This window comes from Polyodon spathula, chromosome 13 (genome assembly GCF_017654505.1).
Source record: "Polyodon spathula isolate WHYD16114869_AA chromosome 13, ASM1765450v1, whole genome shotgun sequence".
NCBI classification, from domain to species: domain Eukaryota; kingdom Metazoa; phylum Chordata; class Actinopteri; order Acipenseriformes; family Polyodontidae; genus Polyodon; species Polyodon spathula.
In genome coordinates this window covers 39,143,879-39,166,521 of record NC_054546.1, presented here as the reverse complement: position 1 = coordinate 39,166,521, position 22,643 = coordinate 39,143,879, and the positions used below count along the sequence as shown (strand labels likewise).

General features: G+C 36.2%; 1 protein-coding gene across 1 annotated transcript in view; it reads left to right on the top strand.

The window, feature by feature from the left end:
- The first annotated feature begins 13,507 nt into the window (after positions 1–13,507).
- LOC121325465 (A disintegrin and metalloproteinase with thrombospondin motifs 18-like) overlaps positions 13,508–22,643 on the top strand; it is a 43,726-nt gene continuing 34,590 nt past the window's right edge. Inside the window, exons 1-3 of the mRNA XM_041267957.1 lie at positions 13,508–13,801; positions 13,941–14,019; positions 14,678–14,994. Coding sequence (XP_041123891.1) covers positions 13,700–13,801; positions 13,941–14,019; positions 14,678–14,994 — 498 coding nt within the window. The 5' untranslated portion in view covers positions 13,508–13,699. The remainder of the gene's footprint in view (positions 13,802–13,940; positions 14,020–14,677; positions 14,995–22,643) is intronic.

Genomic DNA, 22,643 nt, shown 5'->3' with positions numbered 1-22,643 from the left:
TGGTATGGAGAGCTCAGAAAATACCAAGCAATAGGCAGGCATATTCCATATGCAATGTTGTCGGTGGTCGTCTTTGAATTGAAAGGGAAACCTAATTGCAACATGTACATTATATTGAATTACTTGTTTAATTAATTAACTTAGCCTTGATTATTATATGTTGCCTATACTATTATCTTTCCACAAAAAGGGATGCCTACCAGTATTGTATATGAGGATTCTTATAACAGTCCTGAAAAAGAGGTCTGCATAAGCAAAATACATTTTAAAATGTGTTTCTTTTTTTGTCCTTTTTCATAATAAGAACACCACATCTCCATACAATTAATTCTTGTTCAATTAGCACCAGTGTTTATCGGACAACCTCTCAGTTAGACCTTTGCTACCTGCAAACCAGTTGTGTTTTTAGATACAAAGAGTTCTGTTAACTCATTGTTGATGATTAAGCCCAAAACTTTAAGGATCCCCAGACTACTTTTATTTCTTGGATAACATGCCATAATAATAATAAAAACAAAAACTGTATCACAGCACTGTACACTGGCAGTCACCAGGCAGCTTTCAATTCCACACTATTAAGTGTTTCTGTAAACCATTTTAATGTATTAAAAGAAGGTATTGAAAGGGTGGATAAAATGCCACCCTCTTACATGAAAGTAAGACATTAAAATTGATATCAGACAGTTGTACCAGATTTACAGTGTATGCCCTGTTCTTCTTGTACAAATCAGTATGACAATAAAACACAATTCAATTTCATGCCCCGTTTTGCAGAATGACAGAGACACTTACAGCAACAGTCATATCTTCGGATACCAGAATTTTGCAAAGCATTATTCAGGATTAATTGACGTTTGTGGAATCTACGTTAGAGGGCACCAGAAAGCAGTGCAGGGGTATCAGGTGTAGGGGATATGCACATGATGATTTAAAAAGATCTGCCTGTAACCTTGAACCTGGTCCTAATTCTACATTTAAGCCTAATCTTATCTCTACAAATTAGCATTTTAATTGCAAGATCCTACAGAAGCAACCGTGGATCTCATTATTTAACAAACACGATACAGACCTAAAGGGAGGAATGGGCATCTAAAATATAAAAAGCTATTTACCATACATGGGCATCTAAAATATAAAAGCTATTTAACATACTTTTTCCATTTTTCTTTCATGTATAACGACTCTAAACAGCCATTTCAGTTTATATTAGAATATAACATTTTATACTTATGGTTATTTTAGTAGAAAAATGGAGCTTGATGCAGTTTTTACAGTTTACCTATATAATATATTAATATTTTAGTAGCTGTATTGTATTCTACTCATACTGTTTTTGTTCTGTCATGAATGTTCAGTTCATGGGAAAGTTAATTGTTGTTATGGATTAGGATTGCTTTGTTTGCTTTTTTTATTGCTCCCTCTGTGTTTGTTTGCTGTGTTCTGTTTTTATATTTTATATTTCCACTTAAATATTGAATTTTATGGACCTGGTTACTCAACTTGCAAGCATTTTGTGTTTGGTTCCTTCAGTATAATGGGTATATCCAACACAATAAATCAAAATGCTAAAGATCAATAAAAAAATAAAAAAAAACAATGCTGCAGGGGACCACACTCAAGCTGTCAACACATTCACAATCCTCAGCCTTTATGAGTTTAGCAATGTTAACATACAGTACAGCTGTAATTTGTGGTGAGAGTTTGTATTTCAGTGCCAGGTAAAATTGTAGGGGATCACTGTCCACCCTGGCGAAAAACACTATAACTCAGATCACAAAGGAGGGAAAATACAAATGAAAACACAAACTTTATACACAGACCCTTTGAAAAGAAAAATGCTTTAGAGCAGGGCTATCACGCAGGCTGTAAAAGAAAACCTGAATCATGTTAAAATACGTTTTCACTCAACTATCAAGGCACAAAGGTTAGTTCAGATCCAGATTGGATTACTGCAACGCTTTGTTCTGTAGCCTTCCTAATAATACTCTTAGAAGGCTCCAATATGTCCAGAATGTTGCTGCTCATATCATAACAAGATCAAAAGCTTGTGATCATATTTCACCTGTACTATGTCAACTCCATTGGTTGCCTGTTAACTTTAGGATTGATTTTAAAATTGCAATGCTAACCTATAAAGCTCTAAATGGCACTGGTCCTTCATATATTGCTGATCTGCTCACTCCCTATGTCTCTGCTTGCAGCCTGCTTTCCTCTGAGGCTGGTCTGTTGGTTGTCCCACTCAGGGTGATGGGGCTCTTTCTGTTTATGCATCCAGACTTTGGAACTCCTCAACAAATTATATTAAAAGTTCAGACTCTCTCAAAACCTGTACTTAATTGTACTTTTTCTTTTTGTTTGTTCAAATCTTGTGAAGTGCCTTGGGATACTTGCTATTAAAGGTGCCACATAAATACAATGTTGTTGTTGTTGTTGTTGTTGTTTTAATAGGTGATAGTTCAGTGAACAGTACATTTACAAACCTAAACCCTACCATAATAGAATGAGAAAAACAGACTACATTAATTCATGTCCTTGCCAGAAGTTTTCTGTAACTAACTGAAGCCTTAAGATCTCTCTGGGCTGGAGCTAGAGACACAGGAAGTAATACTAGCACATAAGGGCACGAAGTGTACTCTGTTGGAAACCCTTAATAAACATTACTAATTCTAAGTATCATTTGTTTTGCATTAGTCCAAGTGCAATGAAAAACATTGCAATTCAGCTAAGGGCAGAACTGAGGTAGATTACTCTTCAGACTCTATTAAATGTGATGCAGAATGAATTTATTAACTTTCCACTGAGATGATATTTACTAACATCAAAATGATGCCACATAGATCAAACAAGTGCAAAAAAAAGAGTTTATCAACTGCCTTTCTCAGCTGACTTTTCTTGTTATAGCTCTCCATTTTCTTTTTCAACCCAAAATAATTTTAGTTACAATTATTTGATTATAAGCAACACATGACATTTCTCACCCATTCAAAGCCCGTTCTAAGCTCAAGTAGGGTCACCTGGTTGTTGCCAATTCAATCCCAATTTTCTACTCCTACCCTCCACTTCCACCACTAATTATTTTCTGGCAGTCCCCATGAGGGGACAGCATGTGGCTTTGTCACGGTCTACTCCACTGACATGCTATTGTCAGATCTGTTCCTCTTTGTAGGGTAGTGGTTTCCTTCTAACCTTTAGATGCAGAACTTGGGGTCAAATAAAAGCCACCTATCTTTCATAGAAATTGTACTATTTGGGTTGTTGAGAAACACATCCAGTTATAACTTTCAAAGTGTTAAATATATGTTTTGTTTCAGAAGCATTTTATTCTTTTACTGCATGTTAAGATTTCTTATTTGAAAGATGCAAATTTAAAAAGCACATTCCACCAGTAATAAGCTCCTTGTTAGCTACAGTATGCAGGTGACAAGCCCAAACTGTGTGATCCCCAATATAAACAAACCTGTCCAATGCATCCTGTCTCGACTTCTCAACTGTTACATTTCCTTTAGAATGGAGAGCTGGCAGTCTAGTAGGACTGACAAAAAAAAAAAAAAAAAAAAAAAAAAAAGCATATCCCAAGTAACCTCAAAATTCCCCTAATGCCACTTTACCAGTTAAAAACTAGGGAGGGTGCATTCTTCTGCTGCATACTTCTCCCTATTTTCTGTATTTTTTGGAAAAGCACCATTTAAAAAACAGTTTGACACACTAGGGAGGCATATGGAATGTAAGCTGTTTCTAAATACTGTACTTCTTTGATAAAAAAGGCATATCTTCAAAGACCACTTTTCCCTTTTAGACAGTGGCACAACCCTGACTTCAGATATCATGCAGACACATTTGTCATAAACAGAGCATAGAATACTGAGGAAGCTTCTTTTTTTTTTCCTGGAGCAGTCTTTAATTATGACAAGACATATTGATTAGACCTCACAGAAGTGCACAGTACCAGAGGTCCATTGAAAGCATATGTTAGGTTTGTAATTCCCACAGGGAGGTTCCTGATTTTCCACTGACATTTTTGGTTCTAGCCTAAAAACTGTGGTTAAGTAGACTGGTTATTCTGACATGTATATGTAAAAGGTGGAATTATGTGTTAGCGTGCCTGTTGAAAAACTAATTGTGTAAAATCAGTGATTGCCCTAAAAATCAAAATATAATACAAATAATGTTTGTCCCATTCAGATACAAATCTATGATTCATAAACATTAGCAATCCATATTTTCAAACAAATTGATTGCCAAATTCGTAAAGCACCATGAATCGAGACCTGAAGGGGCAATAGATGAGGATTCATTATTACAATCATATCTCACTCATCAGTGATGCCCATGTTTGACAAAGTCTGTACAGTCATCATCCCACACAAAAAGAAACACTATGGTACTTATCCCATTAGATTTTGGAATGATTCCATTCAAAATGTTAAGTTTGGAACCAGACACCAAATCATTGTTATTTCTAATATATGTTTTCATAGTAAAGTACAACACAATTGAATAAGTACCAGTCCAGTTGTTAAATTAACACGATAAACCAATATTTAAGAAGGAGGCCATTTCATGTCATGTGGAACAAGGGAGGTTCATTAAGAAATCCTGAAACTATCAACCCCAAGGATATGCTCATATCCCCTAAAACAGTGGGTATAACTGTGCTGAACCTTGAAATTCTTTGCTTAGTCTGACTGCAGTCAGAAATGCAGTACATATTGTGGTCTCCCTTGTAACAATTAGTCCAACCCATTGGTATTGAAAGTTACTAGACAGTCCCATGCAATAATAACTCATAAATTATACCCAGGTGGGAAGTTATTTGCTACATGAACAGTTCATACTGCCAGACACAAGAACTGCAGTACTGTCAGTAGAAATATTTAAACCATGTCTTAGTTTAATGGATAACATCCAAACAACCCCAGGCTTGGTAAACTAAGCCAAATTAATGGAGTAGTTTTATATGCACCTTGTATTTAACAAACTGCCATAGATTAAAATAAATGCAGTTTAGAAGGAGCTTATTTATTTTCAAATAAAAGTCTATTTGGGTTGTAAAGTTATGTTCATATGCTTTCCTGCCTTGAACTTGGAAAAAAAGAAATTTGCATTGGTGTAAATGAGCAACTGATTATACTGTTTAAAAATGAATACCATCTTTAAGGAGGCAAATTGCCCTTCTACAAAGCAAATGTTTTTATAAGGGTAAATAAAAAGGGTAACCACAGTGGGTCAAAAGCAAACAAAAAAATGGTTATCATAATTATGGTATTGGAAAATGTATATTTTTAATCCATGTGCTTTGTATATATCCCTAAATTCACTTGAGCATTACACTTCCTTTTTATTTTAACATTAATTCAGCACATATAAGACATATTGTGCTGTAGGTGAATGGTCTGATTGCTGCTAGATTATTGACAGACTGCAGAGAAAGTAATTAGGTACAAGTAGGAACTGCAACTTTTAATTCATACTTCATAATTCAACTTTAGTCATATTTGAAAATCTCTGCCTATCCCAAATTCAATTAAGAAAACAAGAACCAACAGAAATAAGTGAAGTTTTATTTTATAACTGTGTAACCTGTGATCAGCTTATCCACTTTTCAATGTACTTTCTGGAGGCTAAATGAACCAAAATGAGAAAAAAAAAAAAAAAAAAAAAAAAAATAGTTCTGCAAATGTGAAAACGATTAAGGATAATTTTTTTTGTTGACAACACTAAAAACCAGAGCCCAGAATTCCCAATTTGTGGACCACTGTCAAAATTTGGTTACAAAGATGACAAGAACATAAAGGGGAAACACAGGCATAAACTTTCGAGAGGGTTCAAACGTGATGCAAAACCGAGCATTGAACCCACAAAATATCTTGTTCTTACTCTAGCTTCAAAGGAAGACGAGTGGTTGCAAATTTAAAAAAAAAAAAAAATGAAGTGAAATGCTAAATCAGGCTTTCTAGTTTAAATGACTTCCACAGTGGAATTAATGAAAGGGGGGAAAATAGCAGGCTACAATAAACTAAGAGATGAGTCTAAATCTCAGTTAAGACAGAGTAATTCAGGAATAGTCAACAGCTGATTCAGTCTTGGCTGCCATCCAGCCCAAATCCAGGTGCCAAAGCTGGATCACATTCAAGTGGTTTGAGGGACACCTACAGAGCATTTCCAGATATGGTTTGGAGGCAAATCCCCTTCAGCTCTGTATCAGGTACTTACCAAGGATTCCCAGATGTTTGGACTCTGGCCAAATAATATGCTTCTCACATCATATAATTGTGATTAATTTGTTTAGAAAGGGAACATGTCTGAGGAAACAATTCTCGCTGTTTTCATTTGCTCATTAATCTTGATACCTGGAAAGGTGACTTGATTATTTTTTTTAATTGCTTAGTAAATAGATTTATTGAAAACAAACTACCATTCAAGTGGCAACAAATACCTTCTAAAACTGTTTATATGTTTTAATTCAATATGACACATGGACATTGAAGGCAGTTTTCTTCATTATAATTATAACTTGTTAGCCATGTGGAAAACCACACTTATATGAGGTAGAACAGGCAGACTTCATCTTATGTTTAAACTACACATGTTAAACCAAAGCAGACATCTATCTTTAATTTTCTGACGATTACGATTTTTCATTAGAACAGAAATTGGCCTGGTATTTAACTGCATTCGTAGTTACTTTAACTAAGATCTCGGAATAGAAAAGATTCCTTTTAACTATCATTTTTCAATTATGCCATGCCATATTCCTTTGCAGAATAGCTGATCCATAAACTAAATTAGTAAATAAAACCAGAAATATCTATCAGGTCCCACAAACAACAACCCATGGACTCCTTCCCTTATAATGTTTTTTTTTTTTATTTGTTTTTTTTTTTTTTTAATGGTAGCTCCCAATTTTACAATCTCTCCTTGTTTTTACAATCTCTCCATTATTTTTTTTAAGCAATGGATCATTTTTCTTCTGAACATTATAAATGTGTTGTCTTTCATATCTCCAAGCTTATTATCTTTATTTTGAGACTACAAATACTGTATACAAGCTGAACTCTATTTAATGAAATTGTTAGTGCGTAGCCCTTTAGAAAGTTGATCTGAAAAATCAATCTTTTCCAATTCCATGCTCTGGGTTTACCGAGTCAGCATCTTGAACATTAGGACAGTGTACTTGTACTGTAGTCTGTATCTTCAGCACTTGCATAACTCTTTTTTTTTTAGTCTCACTAGCAGGAGGATTTGATCCCAGATCAAACAGAAGATTGTGAATGATTAGCTGCAGCCTTATCTGATCCAAAGGCATCATTTAAAACACATCTGTGCACTTCTTTTCTTTCATGATCCCTGCTCATCCCCTTTTGAAAGCTCGCTCATCAATTATGAAATTGGGCCAGATTTATAGAGTTTTTGTTTTGTGCACAATTATTTTAACGAAATAAATAAATAAAAAGAATGGACTGGTAGTTTTCTTCAAATAAACAAACTAGAAGTGTAATTTAAAAGCTACTGCATTGAGCATGATTACATTTGTTACAGTAAACAGTTTGAGTGCATAAATACTCTGTTTTGTTTTCAAACTCAAGTGAACTGCATTGTTATACTATATCTCTTCAAACTAAAATCATGTGTCTTAATCTTATTCTATTTAGACCACACCCTAAATAAAAGTCATACAATATGTTCCAGCTGGTGCTCACTGAGTTTAATAGACATACAGTAGTACTAACTGAAACTCAGTAAAAAAAAAAAATACAAACATTCTGATGATACGTCTTTATCAAAGTCTTTCATAATACATGTTTGTTTTCAGTGCTACTATATTTTTTATTATAGAGTGTAGAGTATTCAAGTAAAGCTTTCCCAAGTTGACTATATCTATGCTGAACAAATGAGAACACAGTGGAAGTTAAAAAGCAAATTCATACTCCCCTTTCTATTCAATATTTATATGGAATCCCTGTATGTCTTTCCCATAATTTCACATTTCAGTTAATACAGCACCAAACAAGACTGCGGTTGTTTGGAGGAATCTGCTTCCAAAAATGCCCCTCTCTTTAGCCCTGTTCCAACTGTAGTATTTGTCATATCAGTCTGCTAATTCTCAGACCAGAAACAGTGTCAAAACTAGACTGTGACTCATGGTAGCAGATTGATTAGTCACTATTCTTTTGGGTTGTGTGAAGGCCTTTGTGGCATAAGCGGGGCTACCTCTTGGGTATACAGTTTCAAACCCTTTAGTTAACCTTGCAGGACCTACTGAGTACATGTTCTTATTTACAGCGGTGAACTGGGTAACAGGGCAGGGGAACTGCAGGTTCATTGTGTTGCTATTTTATGTAGTTAGCAGACATTCTGAGTGGTTCTGGGTTTTGTTGCATCCATATTGAACTTTTAAATAGTTTTCTCTAAATCTGCCGTTACCTGGCTTTGAGCTTGTCTGGAGAATCTTAAGGGGGATAACAACCTTCTTCATTCCATTCAGATGATGTGACAATGTGACCTTTCCACTCTGTCAGCCCCACCATAGTTGAAGGGTCACATTGTCACATGACTTCAATAGACTATGAAGGGTTGCTCAGTCATTCCACATTCAAGCTCAAAACCTGGCAGATTTAGATGGACACAAACCCTGAACCCAAAAAAGATGGCAAAGCCCAAGCGTAGTGTAAAAAAAATATATATATATATATTTGAAGGAAAACATCTACCACAGCTTTGTGCCAACTAAAACAAGATGGCACATCAGAAGAAGAATGCTACCAACTAGAAACAAAAACAACTTATTACAGCAACTGATTTTTTGCAGAGGTCCCCTATCCATGTAATGACAAGAACTTGTCTAGTTTCTAAGACCACCGTTCCAGATGGTATGGCTGGTCCAATCACTGTCTTCCCAGTTCGATAACTAAGAGTGTTTGAATTAAATTTGGGGTCATGTCCTTACAGGCTGTTTGGTAAGCATTCTATTGCGTAGTTTTTTTTTTTTTTTTAAAGTCAGCATTTACTAAACATCCCATTTGGGAATTTAAATTGGTGGAGGCTAAGGATGGGAATAAAGTCATCCAGAAGAAATTAATCATAGCCTTTTAACTTCTTATATTTACAAGAGTTAGCAGCAGTGCTTGGAGTAGAATCCTCCTTTAAACACTATTTCAAAATTAACAATCAAGAAGCAAGACCAATTCTGTAGCAACCACAGGACATGTGTCCTATAAATTCTGTATGGATGTCGAAATAATCTTCAAGGAATTGCAGCAACCAACAAAATAATTAAAAAAAAAAACCCTGTCTGAGATCTCATAGATGTATCTAGCAATAAAATGATAAGGATATGAGGAGATGACAAGAACAGGGTAGGGACAAGCTGTTGAACAAATTCAGGGTTATTTGACCTCAGCGGGGAAGATTTATCAAGGCCATTGTTGTAAAAGAAAAATAAAACTGTTAATGTTACATAATCAAGGCACACGTTTGAGTCCCTGGATTAACCTTACAAGCTGCTTGATACTTATTTTGCTTTTTGCTTTTTAGTGTAAAGACTTACATATAAACCTGGCCCATAGTGCATTTTCACAATACAGTGCCATGCAATTTTTTTGTACTGCAATTAAACAAAAACTCACAGGTTTTGAATTGCGGGTCAAGTTATTTTATTGTAGTTTAGTGACTGATTGAAGCAGTGGAACAGCGAATGAGAAACCTACTCAACAACATTTATTTAATTACTGTCAGGAGTTGTATCTTACCTACAAGACAGATTAAAGAAAAGGTTTTATTCCTTGGCATAAACATTAAACACGTGGTATTACACCTATTATTCAACAAGTTACCATGAATTCATTCAGGCATATGTCTCTTTATGTCTTCACTTGTTGCTTGTTGTTAAACTATTTAAACTAATCTTTAAGTTAGCATAGCTTACAACACCTGGTTTTGCAAATGTATTTGAAGTGCCTGTGGCATACGTTTTAATGTTTTTGAACAATTGCCTACCACTTTGAGTGCTAAGGGGGGCACTTAGCTATGCAGTTTATCAAACCTCATAAAGGTGCAAGTAAGTCAACCTAAGAAGAAAAATAAAGGTCAAGATGGTGTGCAGGTAGAATTATGGACCTAATTTAAACAAGATGCCAATGTGATTATATTTAGAAAACATGACCAGCAATCTTCCAGAATGAAAAGAACAGGTCTGGGCAGCACTGACAGAACTGGATGTGGGAGAAATGTATTCTGAAGATAAAGTTTACCTGGAAATGCACAGTGTATGTAGTATGACAAGTCCAGTAACCAAGGCATCAAACCAATGTCAGATGCCAATATATACATATGCAGAACCCGCCCTCTGCCTGTGTGTGGATTGCCTCGCCCTGTGATGTGCCTGCCTGCGTTAACCAAAATCGCTGCACTGGGAGTACGTCACCTACCAGCTCTGCTGCTGCCTTTCCCTGCACACGTTACAATATGATGGAATGTACAAAGCTTCAAGCTTTGAGCGTTAAATAAAAAACAGTTGCTATAGGTTTGGGTGGCTAATCTGTGTAAATACATGGCTGTCAGGCTGATTTCTTATCAGATCCTTCCATCCTTGGCATGACTAAAGGTTTCAGTAGCAGCATGCTTGCCTGAAATGTTATTAAAGTGGCCTGGAAATATACTGTATACAGGGTGAACTGACACAGAGATTAAAAGAGCAGCTGAAAGTGCAAGTAAGACACAATGTTTGATTCAGTGAAATACAATGACCCCATATCTGTTACAGCAGACACTTGTTAGAAGCAACATATCGGTGCCCTTTTGCTATGTTGCTCCTAAGAGGCTATCGTCTGACCAAAGGTAGCCTGCTTTTTCTGATGTGTACAGTACACACTATAGTCTTATTTTTTAATATATTTGTAAAATAACATTCAGACTGAGACAAACTATAATAATAACAGGGCGATTTATGTTTATTATTATTATTATTATTATTGCTATCCGTCTTCGTATTCAGTTGACTGCAACTTGGTTTTGAGAAGCCTCCATAGTTTGACGGTCTCCGACAATCTGTACTTTTTACTTCATTGAAAGACTACTTGCAATTTCGTCTGTTTTTGCCAAAACTGTTTTTGTACAACTAGTCCACCACACCAGTGTAACCACCTGTCCCAGTGCAACACTCTGCCCCCAGTGGATGTAAAGAATACTACACTTGGATAGTGTGATTTTTCTTACAAATGCATTTCTTTGGTCTATTTGATTGGGGACACACTTATGGTTACACTTAGTCACCAGGCTGTAGTAACTGAAACAGAAAATAACACACACAGTTAATTTAAACAAGAAGAATACATTAGTTAAGATAACTGTAATATGTTCCGCATGTACCAAGTTTCTCTTTAGGCAGAGCTATTGCTTAACACTACTGTATTTAAAATAATTGCAAAATGAATAGATTCTTCTAAATAAGGTTGGTTCTATATGCAATGCCATTGTTTGTTCTAATAGAGATCGTATAAGATCGTCACATGCAGCGCCATATTGTTCCAATACAAACTCAATGTAAATTAGAGTCATTGTTTTAAACAGTAGCATAAGATGGATAGATATACAGGTAGGCCTGGGTTAAACAAATTCACCACTCAAACCCTTTCCAGTGGCACTCGTACTTTGCACCTGGATAGTTGTCATACTGAATTTAAACTTGATTAATATGACTGCTGTGTTTACAGTCTTGATTTTGGGATGACGGCGCCACAATGGGATGAATTTGTCTTTCATCACCACCTTGTTTGCTACCGGGCCACTAGAGCAGTAAAGACTGCAGCTGTTCCAGGCTCAGAAAATAGGGACCGCTTTAGTATTTTACAAATACCGTGCCTGGTGTTGTTAATGCGGGGTCACGTAAGGTAAGGCTTCACTATTTCACTATTTCTGAAAGAGATAGCTGCACAGTATTTATTTTTTAAATCAGGGAAACCAAGGGACACTGCAAGACTGGAAAGGTTATAAACGAGCAGGCTGTCCCTTCTCCCCAAGATATACTAGCATGTAATCAAATATCTTTGTGTTGAACCCTATGCTTGCAGAATTAAGCATATTTAATAGAAAACTATAACACTATTACCAAGGCTGTATATATAGGGTTACTAGATTTCAAACTTTTATTGAATTATTAAATCGTTGGGGTTTTGCTATTATGTATTCACATTTTTTTTTTTTTTTTGTATCAGTGAGTGCTCAGCAACTTGACAGCAAACTAATGTATAGGGTTGTGTAGCGCAATTCAAAACTAACATAAACAATTGTATGGGTTGTTTAATAATTTTGATTGTGTATATCACGTTTTTTAACAGTAATAGCTGGTCTATATTAACATGTTTTGATCAGATGAAAAGAGAAAGAAAACACCCATTTATTTTTTTTTTTTTAATTATTGTTGTTATTATATACTGTTATTTCAAGGGCTTCAGAGTTGCTAAGGCGTCAATGTATTGAACTTTGTTTTTTTCTTTTTTCTTTTTTTTTTTTTTTTTTTTAATAAAACACCAGTTTTTCACTCTTAAAGTACAACTTTCAACACCATGAATTAAAACCATCTGCTAATACAGAAATGAGATGGTTAAGTGTGGAATGAGATGCTGGGGAGCCCTTCATGGAGAGAGACAGCTCCTCTTTGTAGTTTGCAGTAGCTCTCAAACAGGTGTTCTTTGGACAGGGTGATAATATACAAACTATGTGTACAGATTGTTACTGGAGCTCCAGGATATGACAGCAAACAATCTTCTCAAGTCTGAATAGACAAGCTTCTCAAACCCTGCCCCTGAACATAAAAGTTAACCCTATTACAAAAGAAAGAGCATGTATGCATTTTAACCGGGGCTTTTGTGTCATAATCTGAATTGTTTCTCGATGTCATTTTTCCTAATACTTGTTGCTTGCCCGGCTGCAAGTTATCACTGTTTCTCTGTTTTACCGTATACTATCGCTAGATATCTGGGCCACTATGCGTAGTAATTACACTCCTGTCACGTTTTCTTTGGAAATCTGTGTTTTGGAAAACGAGGTTTAACTGACGTGCTATCATTTGGGGAACTCTCTTGTGATTGGCTGCCTTGCCTTCCTACTTCCCAGAGAGCACAGAGGGGTATTGCTGCAAAACGCAGCCTAGCACCTCGTAGCTCTCAAGAGGCAGCCAGCTTACACAATTTAGGTACTAAAACGAAGTTTATTTCATAACAATAACCTAACCCTAAAGCTAAGGTTCGTGGGGTATTGGCTATGGAGCACCAGTTAATTCTGCCAGAGCGTAATCACTATGTTCAGAGTTCTCACCCTCCCACACCCTGTTTGTGGTCACGTGGTAGAGGTGTTGCGGGGTGAATGAAGCATGACGTGAATTATGAGTTGCGCACGCAGCACTACCCGATGTGAGCTCAGTTCTGTATATTGGAGAGGTCTGAGCGCAAGCTGACAGTCACTGATTAGCAGTTGAGAGCTGAGTAAGCGCTCGAGTGGTAGACTTCTACCTGCTGCAACCGCCACTTTTACATAAAGCACTTTTACAATTGAATGCAATGGATTTAAAGGACTTCAAGTAAAGACTAAGCTGAAACAAAAACTAATAAAATGTTTGTCGCTTGCATTCAGCGGTGTCGAGGGTTATTTTTTAGTTTTCAAGGAGAATGTAACTGAAGAGGTGAATGAATGAAAAAAAAAAATGGATTTCCTTTTTCTTTTGCTGTGGACTTTACCTATTCCATTAGTCAGTACCAGATCAATGACGTTTCTGTCAGCCCTGTGGTTTGGGAATGTTATGAAGGCAGGTGATCAATTCATTTTTAGATTATTTTGTATTCTTTTTTTTAAACAAATACTGAGTCATTAATGTACCTACACCTTTGCTTGTTGTGGCGTGTTACTGTACTTATTGTGATCAGGTCATGTTTGATATTTTGCAGACTTTGCAGATTTGTTGTTCCTATTCTGTATCGACAGTGACAGCTACATTCACGAGTGACAACAGTGGACTGAATTATGGTTAGTATTTTTCTTTAGTTTACTTTTAAATGTATTTATTGTGACTAGTACATAACATATGATTTACAGAACTAATAATAATAATAATAATAATAATAATAATAATAATAATAATAATAATAATAATAATAATTAAGAGAGAGCAAAGAAAGCTTTTCTGCAGTTGATGGGGGAATGATTTTAAATGTAGTACGGTATCTGCTGAGACTGGTTCTGCAAGCAGGTATGCAGTCAGCTGAAATAAAGTGGCAGCCCCTGCTTCATCTCTGGTGTTCTGTCACAGACACTGTCAGCTGAGGGATTCCCTTTAACTGCTGCAGTTGCTGTGGCTGACTGCCACACTGCCCTCACAAACTCACTCACCTCTATAACCGCAGGAAAAATGAGAAGACTTGATACTGCCTTACAAAGTCTACTGTTTGTATATCCCAGGTGTGCCTTGTAGGAATTATGTTTTTAGCCACCACAACCAGAATAAACATTAATGATAATACCTGCAAAACCAAAAATTGTACTTGGCACCTATGTGCTAGAACACTAGCCATGTATTCTACAGAAAACATGTTGTTGAAAAAGGTGTTGCTAGAACTCAAAATTCTTACTGATAGACCAAAGACTGAATAATAAACAAATTATTGTTAACATTTTATCATTACAGATTACGTGTTTGTAACACCTATAGAAGTAGACTCAGAAGGAGCTTACATTTCCCATGATATTGTGGGAAGCAGCAGAAAGAGGAGGTCATTGCAGTATCCAAAGGACTCGCTGCACTACAGGCTGTCAGCATTTGGACAAGAACTTAATTTAGATTTAAAGCCCTCCAATGTGTTAGCAAATGGGTTTGCTGTCCAGACACTTGGCAAAGACGGTGCAACCTCATGGCAAGAGCCCACAGTTGAGGATTGTTTTTATCAGGGATTTGTAAGAAACCACAGCAGTTCTTCGGCTGCGATATCAACATGTAAAGGCCTGGTAAGTTTTTCCCTTTTGTTTTGTATGTAGTCCTCCTCTTTTCTGTGTCACTATCAAGACATGTTTAACTGTATTGCAGATCAATGAATGCATATCTTACTAAGGGGAAGACCTAGACTTAACCAACTTGCCAGAACTGCTGCATGGTGCATGTGTGTAGGGGATGCTAGTTAAAGCACTAATTTTCAGATAAGAGGTAGAGTCAGACCTGTTAAACAACCCTTGTCCATTGACTCAAAATGGTCATTTGAGGTTTGCAATACATGAGTATTTAATTTTTACACTATTGTTGTTTGTATTAAAATGTCACCAAACTGTCCCATTAAATATACACCCACTGGATTAGTACAATAACTGTACTATATACTGTAGTCCTACCTTGGATTAGGTTACTGATGAAAAATACAGGGTGCGATTATGGTTTGTAATTTGTATGAGGGCATGTGCCTAAGCCATGTTGGAACCAGGTCCCAGAGTGAGGACCAGTGCCCTGTATAAGGGTATTTGCCACCATCCACATTTTTTTATAACTTGTTAGAACAAGCTCATTACACCTTCATTTACTAGAATAACCTGCATCATAAAACTTTTCCCACTGTTTTCTACAAAGAGGAGGGCCTTCCCAGTGCTGGGAAACCCACATTGACAGCACAGGATACAGCATCTAAAAAAGCGCTCTAAAGCTTTGCCCCACCAACTCCAACAGTCGCACATCAACCTTGAACATTACACTGTGATAAAGTATACCTTGTGAATAGCCTCTATCCTCTTTTTCGAACTCTGTTCTTTTGTCCCTTGTTTTCTTACTTCCCTATCCCTCTTATTCACTGCAATTAAACCAAAAGTGATGTTCCTCCTGCATGGATGGCAGCACTAATCTTTTTATTGTTCCTTTCATTACTGGTAGCTTCTCTACAATAAAACAGCAGTGACCCATTCTTTAAAAGTACAGAACAACACAATGTGATTTAGAAGCAATTGCATTTGAATAGACTAGAAGGACTCTTTGATCTATTTTTTTGGATGACCTAGGCGACTCAGTGAACCAGTTGTCTGTTGACTACCCACTAAGACTATTTCATAATAAAAAAAAAGGGAGAGGCTCTGTTTTAAATTGATCTCTCCCTGTTTTTTTTTCCTCTGATGTCAGACTCAGTGGCAAAAAAAATATAAACACTACACAAGCCTGACCAATTAAATCTAACTTGCAGTCTTTATTCTTGAGAGGTTTAAGATTAAATGCAAATGAGGGCTTCCTCTTGCTCCTTTGCATAGAGTTTTGTGGATGTCAATTTGTTACTATAGGGAATTCTAATTGTGTAAAATGTTAATTTGGAATTTGAAATGATTTCGTTAGTGGTGGTTTCTTGTGTTCATACTGCTATATGAAGGCTATTATGTTTGTCTAGATTTGACTGTTTGACTGCAGATTATCAGAGTAACTTAAAAAAGTTTAATTAAGTATAAGTATTGCATTTTCTTTGTGTAAGTTAAAGGTATGTCTTGTGTAATTAAACAGTCATTTTTGTTGTACAACATTTGCATTCCATCGCTAATTAATGGTATTACAAAGTTCACATCATACTGTTTCAGATGGTATTAAACCTGATTTTTGAGTCTGGAATTCATGGCAATGTCAAAAGGAATGAGTTATCAGAACTGGCCTCCAGACATTCCACAATATATCAATATTAGTCGTCTTTATTGAATAAGTAGGATTATGTCTAGGTCAAGACTTAAGGGCATTAGATGGACATTCGCAGGATGCTGGGTGCTAACCTACATGTATCTAAGCAGGTTTCAAATGTAGCATTGCTATTCAGAAACAGCATTTACATAACAAAGGGGATCCATGTTTAAATCACCAACTTCGCTTCATAGAAGAAACATTATTATCATTAACATTATTTTATGAAAGCCTCAGGAGATATCTAGCCCACCAGTAAGATAACACCCTGTATTGTTAAGCCTTACTCAGTGCCGCATCCCTGAACAGCCTGATTACCCTTTGCAAGACCTGTGTGCAGTGACCGACATCTTAAGTTGTGTTGCACATGCGCCTGACCTTTCCCAAGCCCTCACCCACCATTTATATTACACACTACAAAGTTACTGCCCCCATTTAAAACTTTCATGTCCACTAATCCACTTTAATAGATGACGCAGAAGTGTATCTTTTGGAGTTCTTCTCTGCGTGCATTCGTTCATGGACCTCCAGAACAATAAAAATGACCTAAATTTACAGCAACTGTGAGGAAATGTTAAATAAATGCTTCACCAGTAGTGTGTTACTGTAGTGAACAGCAACACCATGTTTAACAGTAGTCATTGGATAACCACATGCCAAAGCTAACTAATAATTGTGTACAAAATAAAAATGAATGAATTACAGAAATTGTACTGAGGCATTACCACAAATATTCTATCAAGGTGTTTTTTTCTTCTTTGTGTAGTAGCTGTATTTATTATTTCCAAACCTGGCTGCTAGAGGTTCTAGTTTTTCTAGTTTCCGCTCACAAGTAGATGCTGTGACCATATTGTCCATGTAGAACTTCAGGGCTCTGTCCACTAAGCAACCTCCCTCATATATTTAAAATAGAATGTTTTGAAATTATGTGAGCATAAAGGTGACTAATTTTGTCTTCAGAGATTTTTGTCTTTGACTACCAAAAAAAACCCCAAAAAACATGATTCCTACAAAGAACAGTAGTTTTTGAAATGCATGTTGCTGTTTTTGATGTACTACCATTGATATCCTTTTATGTGTATCTTCAAGGGTTTATGCAGCTTTAGTTTAGATTTTTTCTGGAAAAACAATTTGAAGAAAACAAAAGTTTCAAAGACAGGCACTTGCTCTGTTGTAAGCTGTCTCGTTGCTTAACATTATGTGGAATCATAATAAATCACAGATGCTGTCAAAACGCCTGATCAATTACAGAATCAATTACTATTATTTCTCTAGAACAAGGTAAATCAAAGATGTGCAAAATGTTTGTGGTGCAGTAATTACGTTTATCATGCGTTTTTGGTAATTTATGATTGAGTTGGAACTGGTATCATGAAGTATGATCGGTGTACTCATGTCTTATGATACTACTGCAGATGTAATAAACACTTTCCTAGTGTGCGGCTGTGCTGTGCAAGCAAGTACCCTTCGTAGAACTGCAGTACCTTTGCAGCACCAAACACGTGAATATTGTGAAACGTTGCCATACAGTCTGCTTGTTTCCTTTAAATGATAAATGCACGTCCAGTTTTTTTTGTCAATTGGAAAATGATTGATTGCGTTCTTTAAACAAAGCAATGTGCTGGATGAGTTTTGGAGTTGTCTCAGATGTGTAGTGATAGAGGAAACCAACCTTTTATGTTGTTGTCAAACTAGATGTGTAATTGAAGAAAGAAGGCAGCTCACTTAAGACTTCTAAAGACTCAGTTCTTTGTTGTAAATCCTATTCATCTCTCGTTGTGATGAACAATACTGAGATAAGTTAAAAGAATTACAAATATTATGTTTGATGGCGTGCAGCTGAATCTGTCTTTCAAATAAATTATATACCTCTTTCATTGGATATACTGTATGCAGTTTACCATGTGAACTATAATGCCAATTTTCCAGCTCTTTAGTCCTTGTTATTCCCCATCATGTTTTAGTCTTTGCCGCCATTTTAACGTCACATCTGAGAAGCTATTTGAGAAACAGGGTTCATATTTACAGGATTAACCTCTTTTGGAGAAATTGACTTGTTACCGTCATCTAAACCTCTGAATGTGTGTGTGTGTGTGTGTGTGTGTGTGTGTGTGTGTGTTTGTGTGTGTGTATATGTGTGTATGTGTGTGTGTATATTTGTATGCCTGTGGCTGTATGTGTTTTTTATATTTTGAAATAACATTCACAATTACGATGACACTTTATTTTTGTAAATTTGATGTCCTTATCAATATAATTGGAATACAACCATTTCGAAAAACCGAAAGCACATCCAGAGGACAGGTATGTTTCAAAGAGCTTTCATAAAGACCTAGGTTTGTCTAAAACAAGTGTACCAGGATTTAGACATTGAAATAATAATAATAATAATAATAATAATAATAATAATAATAATAATAATAATAATAATAATAATAATAATAATAATAATATGCACATTTTTTGTTCTATTTTGTGTTCTAAAGAATACAACAAGCTGTGTAAAATTACACTTAAAAGAAAAGTGCCTTAAAGTGTTAACCATATTGTTATTTTAGTCAGTCCTGAAAACTAAGAGATTGACTTCTGGTGTAACCCTACTGGGGTCTTCAAACATATCTTTCAGTTGGTTCTGTTTTTCCACTCCATTTCCCAGGTCACAGTTTGAGATCATTAGTGTCTGTGCAGTAGGCTGAGGTGTGGTGTTCGCACCTTCTCTGCCAGTGAACTTTTGGTTTTCAGCTGCCAAAGCAAGGAAGTGTTTATTCTGTTTTTGAAGAGTGTTTGTTTGTTGCTGCTAATATGAAGTGCAGAAACCTTAACAGTTGTAATGCCAGCTCGGTTACAAATTCCAGCTGTAGGCTTGCCTTGTGTGTCTGGTTAAAACATGAGCTCTCAGAATCTGTGTGAGGTTTGTCAGTGTAGGGTGTAATTGCTGTTTTTACCACTGCTGGATCTGCCTGCTTGCATTTTTAAATAAATATTCCAGTCTAATATTTCTGCAAACTCAAGTGCTTTATAAACCCATTAGTTTAAATACATGCACAGGGAGTGCTATTAAAACATTGATTGCCTAGTGGCATAATACAGTACAAATGCAGCTTGTGACATCACCATTGTGTAGCATGATCTGAACACATTACATCATGCTATTTTACAATGGATGTAAATGTACAGGTATACAAGCTACAGGTATGAGTTTATTAAAATTCAAAATCTCACATAAGCAGAGGTTGTTACCCCAGAAGAATGTCTGAAGAGAATCAACATAGCCTGGTGTGCACACTGAACAGTGATGCCCGCTGGAGCTTATTTTTATGGAAGCTTAGTAAAACCATATATTTGTATATTTGAGATTTTCCTTGTGGACCTATGTGCATGCTTTTTGCACATAAATTGGTTTGGCTTAGAAGACGCTCAGTTATAAGACTTTGCATGATGCCATTTTCACCGCTGTCATTTATGGGGCAGTAAATTAAAAGCCTTTGTAGTTAAGAAAACAAAATGCTTATTGTTCATTTTACAGTCCATTTTGGTGCACTGACACTAGCTACACTCATTGCCAGTTATACAGGATCTGGTGTCTTAGTTTGGATCCCAGTTGGCCATGTCAATGAACCTGATGGAATCTCATTTCCCATACTTTTCTTCCAAATTACAAGGCAGATTATGCTTAAGTACCATAATAAGGTCAGTCAGAGGTGTTATGTCTGGGCAAAGGCTCTGACCTACAGTCTTCATCTGTTCCATCTCTTTCAGTAAATATGGGTTGTGTGAGTGTCTGTCCTACTCCGGCGCTGTAAAGACACACTGTTTTAAATTTCAATGTTGCAGTGTATTAAAGGCTTTACTCTCAAAGCATAGATTGATAATGCAGAAGTGGATATGGAAATTTTCCTTGTTAATTTAAAGGCTGTGTGTGGTGTTGTTTTACATATCCCACATCTATTATACAACTAAAAGTCTTGTAATACATTTTTTTTAAATGTTACAGTATACTGTTTTAAACAGATGTGAGGGAAGTGAAACAATACTGTGGAATCACCCAAATCAATCAATTGTATATACAGTATATACATTACACATGCATTCCTAACAAAATATCTAAGTAGTTATACAAAACCCCAGTTATCCCCTTATAGAGGGAACATTTAATGAATTTCTTGGGAATAATTGAAGGTGTGGATTATTGAAGAAATCCTTCCACCACACACAGGATCTCTATAACTCTGCCTTTATCCTTCCAAAATAATCTTTAACAACACTCAAGTGTGTTACTCAAGGATTATTACCAATTACATCTCACCATCATTGTATCATTCAAATTGTATTTAAAGATTCCTCTCCTATTCCTTAATTACTTTTTCAAGAGCACTATTTCTGCCAGCATGTTAACTAGGCTTATCACAGCCTTGGTGACACAATAGGCATTTTGAAAACACTGTCCTGTAATTGAGAAACATCTGCCAATCCATTTATTGTAAATTAGGTAAAAGCTGTGAAAACTATAACAAACAGTAACATTCTGTACATATTTGTAGGTTGTAGGACATATTTGAAGAAGACATATTTTAAGATAGTCATCTGTTTCTGCCACCCAGCCTGTAAAGCAGTTCCTATGAGACTTGTAGATGTATGCCTGGGCTTAACATTGTTAGAGATGAAATAGTGCTGACTGTTCAGTTTGTATAATAGAAATTAGCATTCTTTTGTTTAGCCTTTGTTGTATAATACACATTTCCCCTTTTCATAATTCACTACACATTCCAACCTATTATAAATTATGGATGAGCGCAGGAAGGCATTCCCCAACAGTTTTTGGCAACAGTGATTTAAAGTCTCATGCAAAGCACTGCTGAAAGCACAGCATTTCTTGCTGTTAAGTCCTGTCAGCATAGGCTCAATTTTTGTACAAGGGGAATTCTAAAAGTTTTAAAATCAAACTTGTTTGCTTAGTTGAAAATGATATGATCGCAGATATTTACGCTGAATTCTCTTTTATGAATGTTTGCAAGGTGCATTACAAAGTGAGGTGTTTTTTTTTTTCTTCTCCCTCTCAGCTCTACTGGTTCCAGTATCTGGGAGGGTGAGATTGCAGGAAGGGCATATGGATTTCCTGTTGGTATTGCCTCTGTGACGTTAACAGTCTGTTTTACTTCATTGGGTACCTTCCCGCCGGCAAGGTGTGCCAGCTCCTGCAGTGCAAACACCGCTGTCATTCTGGGTGGGACTGAGGTTTCAAATCAAGATCCAGAGTCACATCGCACCAACTGTAACCTGAAGAGCCACCTCAATAATTTCAGTTACCCGACATACTATTGTTGACAGCTGGGTCTCCGGAAGAGTGGTATCCATGGACTGACAGGGCTAAGATTCACACTCCAAGCCATCAACAGTGCTGTTCTGTCCTCAAAGAATTGATAGGCTTACAGGTAGTTTTAAATTATACATTATAGAAAAATTACGTTGGTAAATAGAGCATATTGGCTGGAGGTGTGTTAAGATTAAGCAGCATACAGTAAAATAAGCATGTTATGATGTTTTTAGTTAATGGCTAACAGGTCCTGAATCACAAAAATACACTGAAAGAAGACAGAGCCTTGGTGGGCGTATGGCTGAATTACTAGTCCCTTAAAGGAAAGGCACAGCATGTCTACATGTACCTCATCTCTACTGCTGGTATGCAAGCCTGGACAATTACTGATGTTTCACACACCTGTTTTTTGGGGAAAAAAAATAATCTGCTGTTTAGAAGAGCTATTGTACTATTTTTTTGTTTTCCACTCCAGATCCTCAGTTTGGAAGGAGATTAGGAAAAAATTTATGAGTGGCGTGCTGATTATAACCGTTGATTATTATCTTCTGCAGAAGTGAAAGGAAGACAACAAAGCTTCAGATAGTATGTGTGTGTGTGTCATTTATATGGCCTGGATCTCTGCCAGGCATAGTAACGCTTATTATA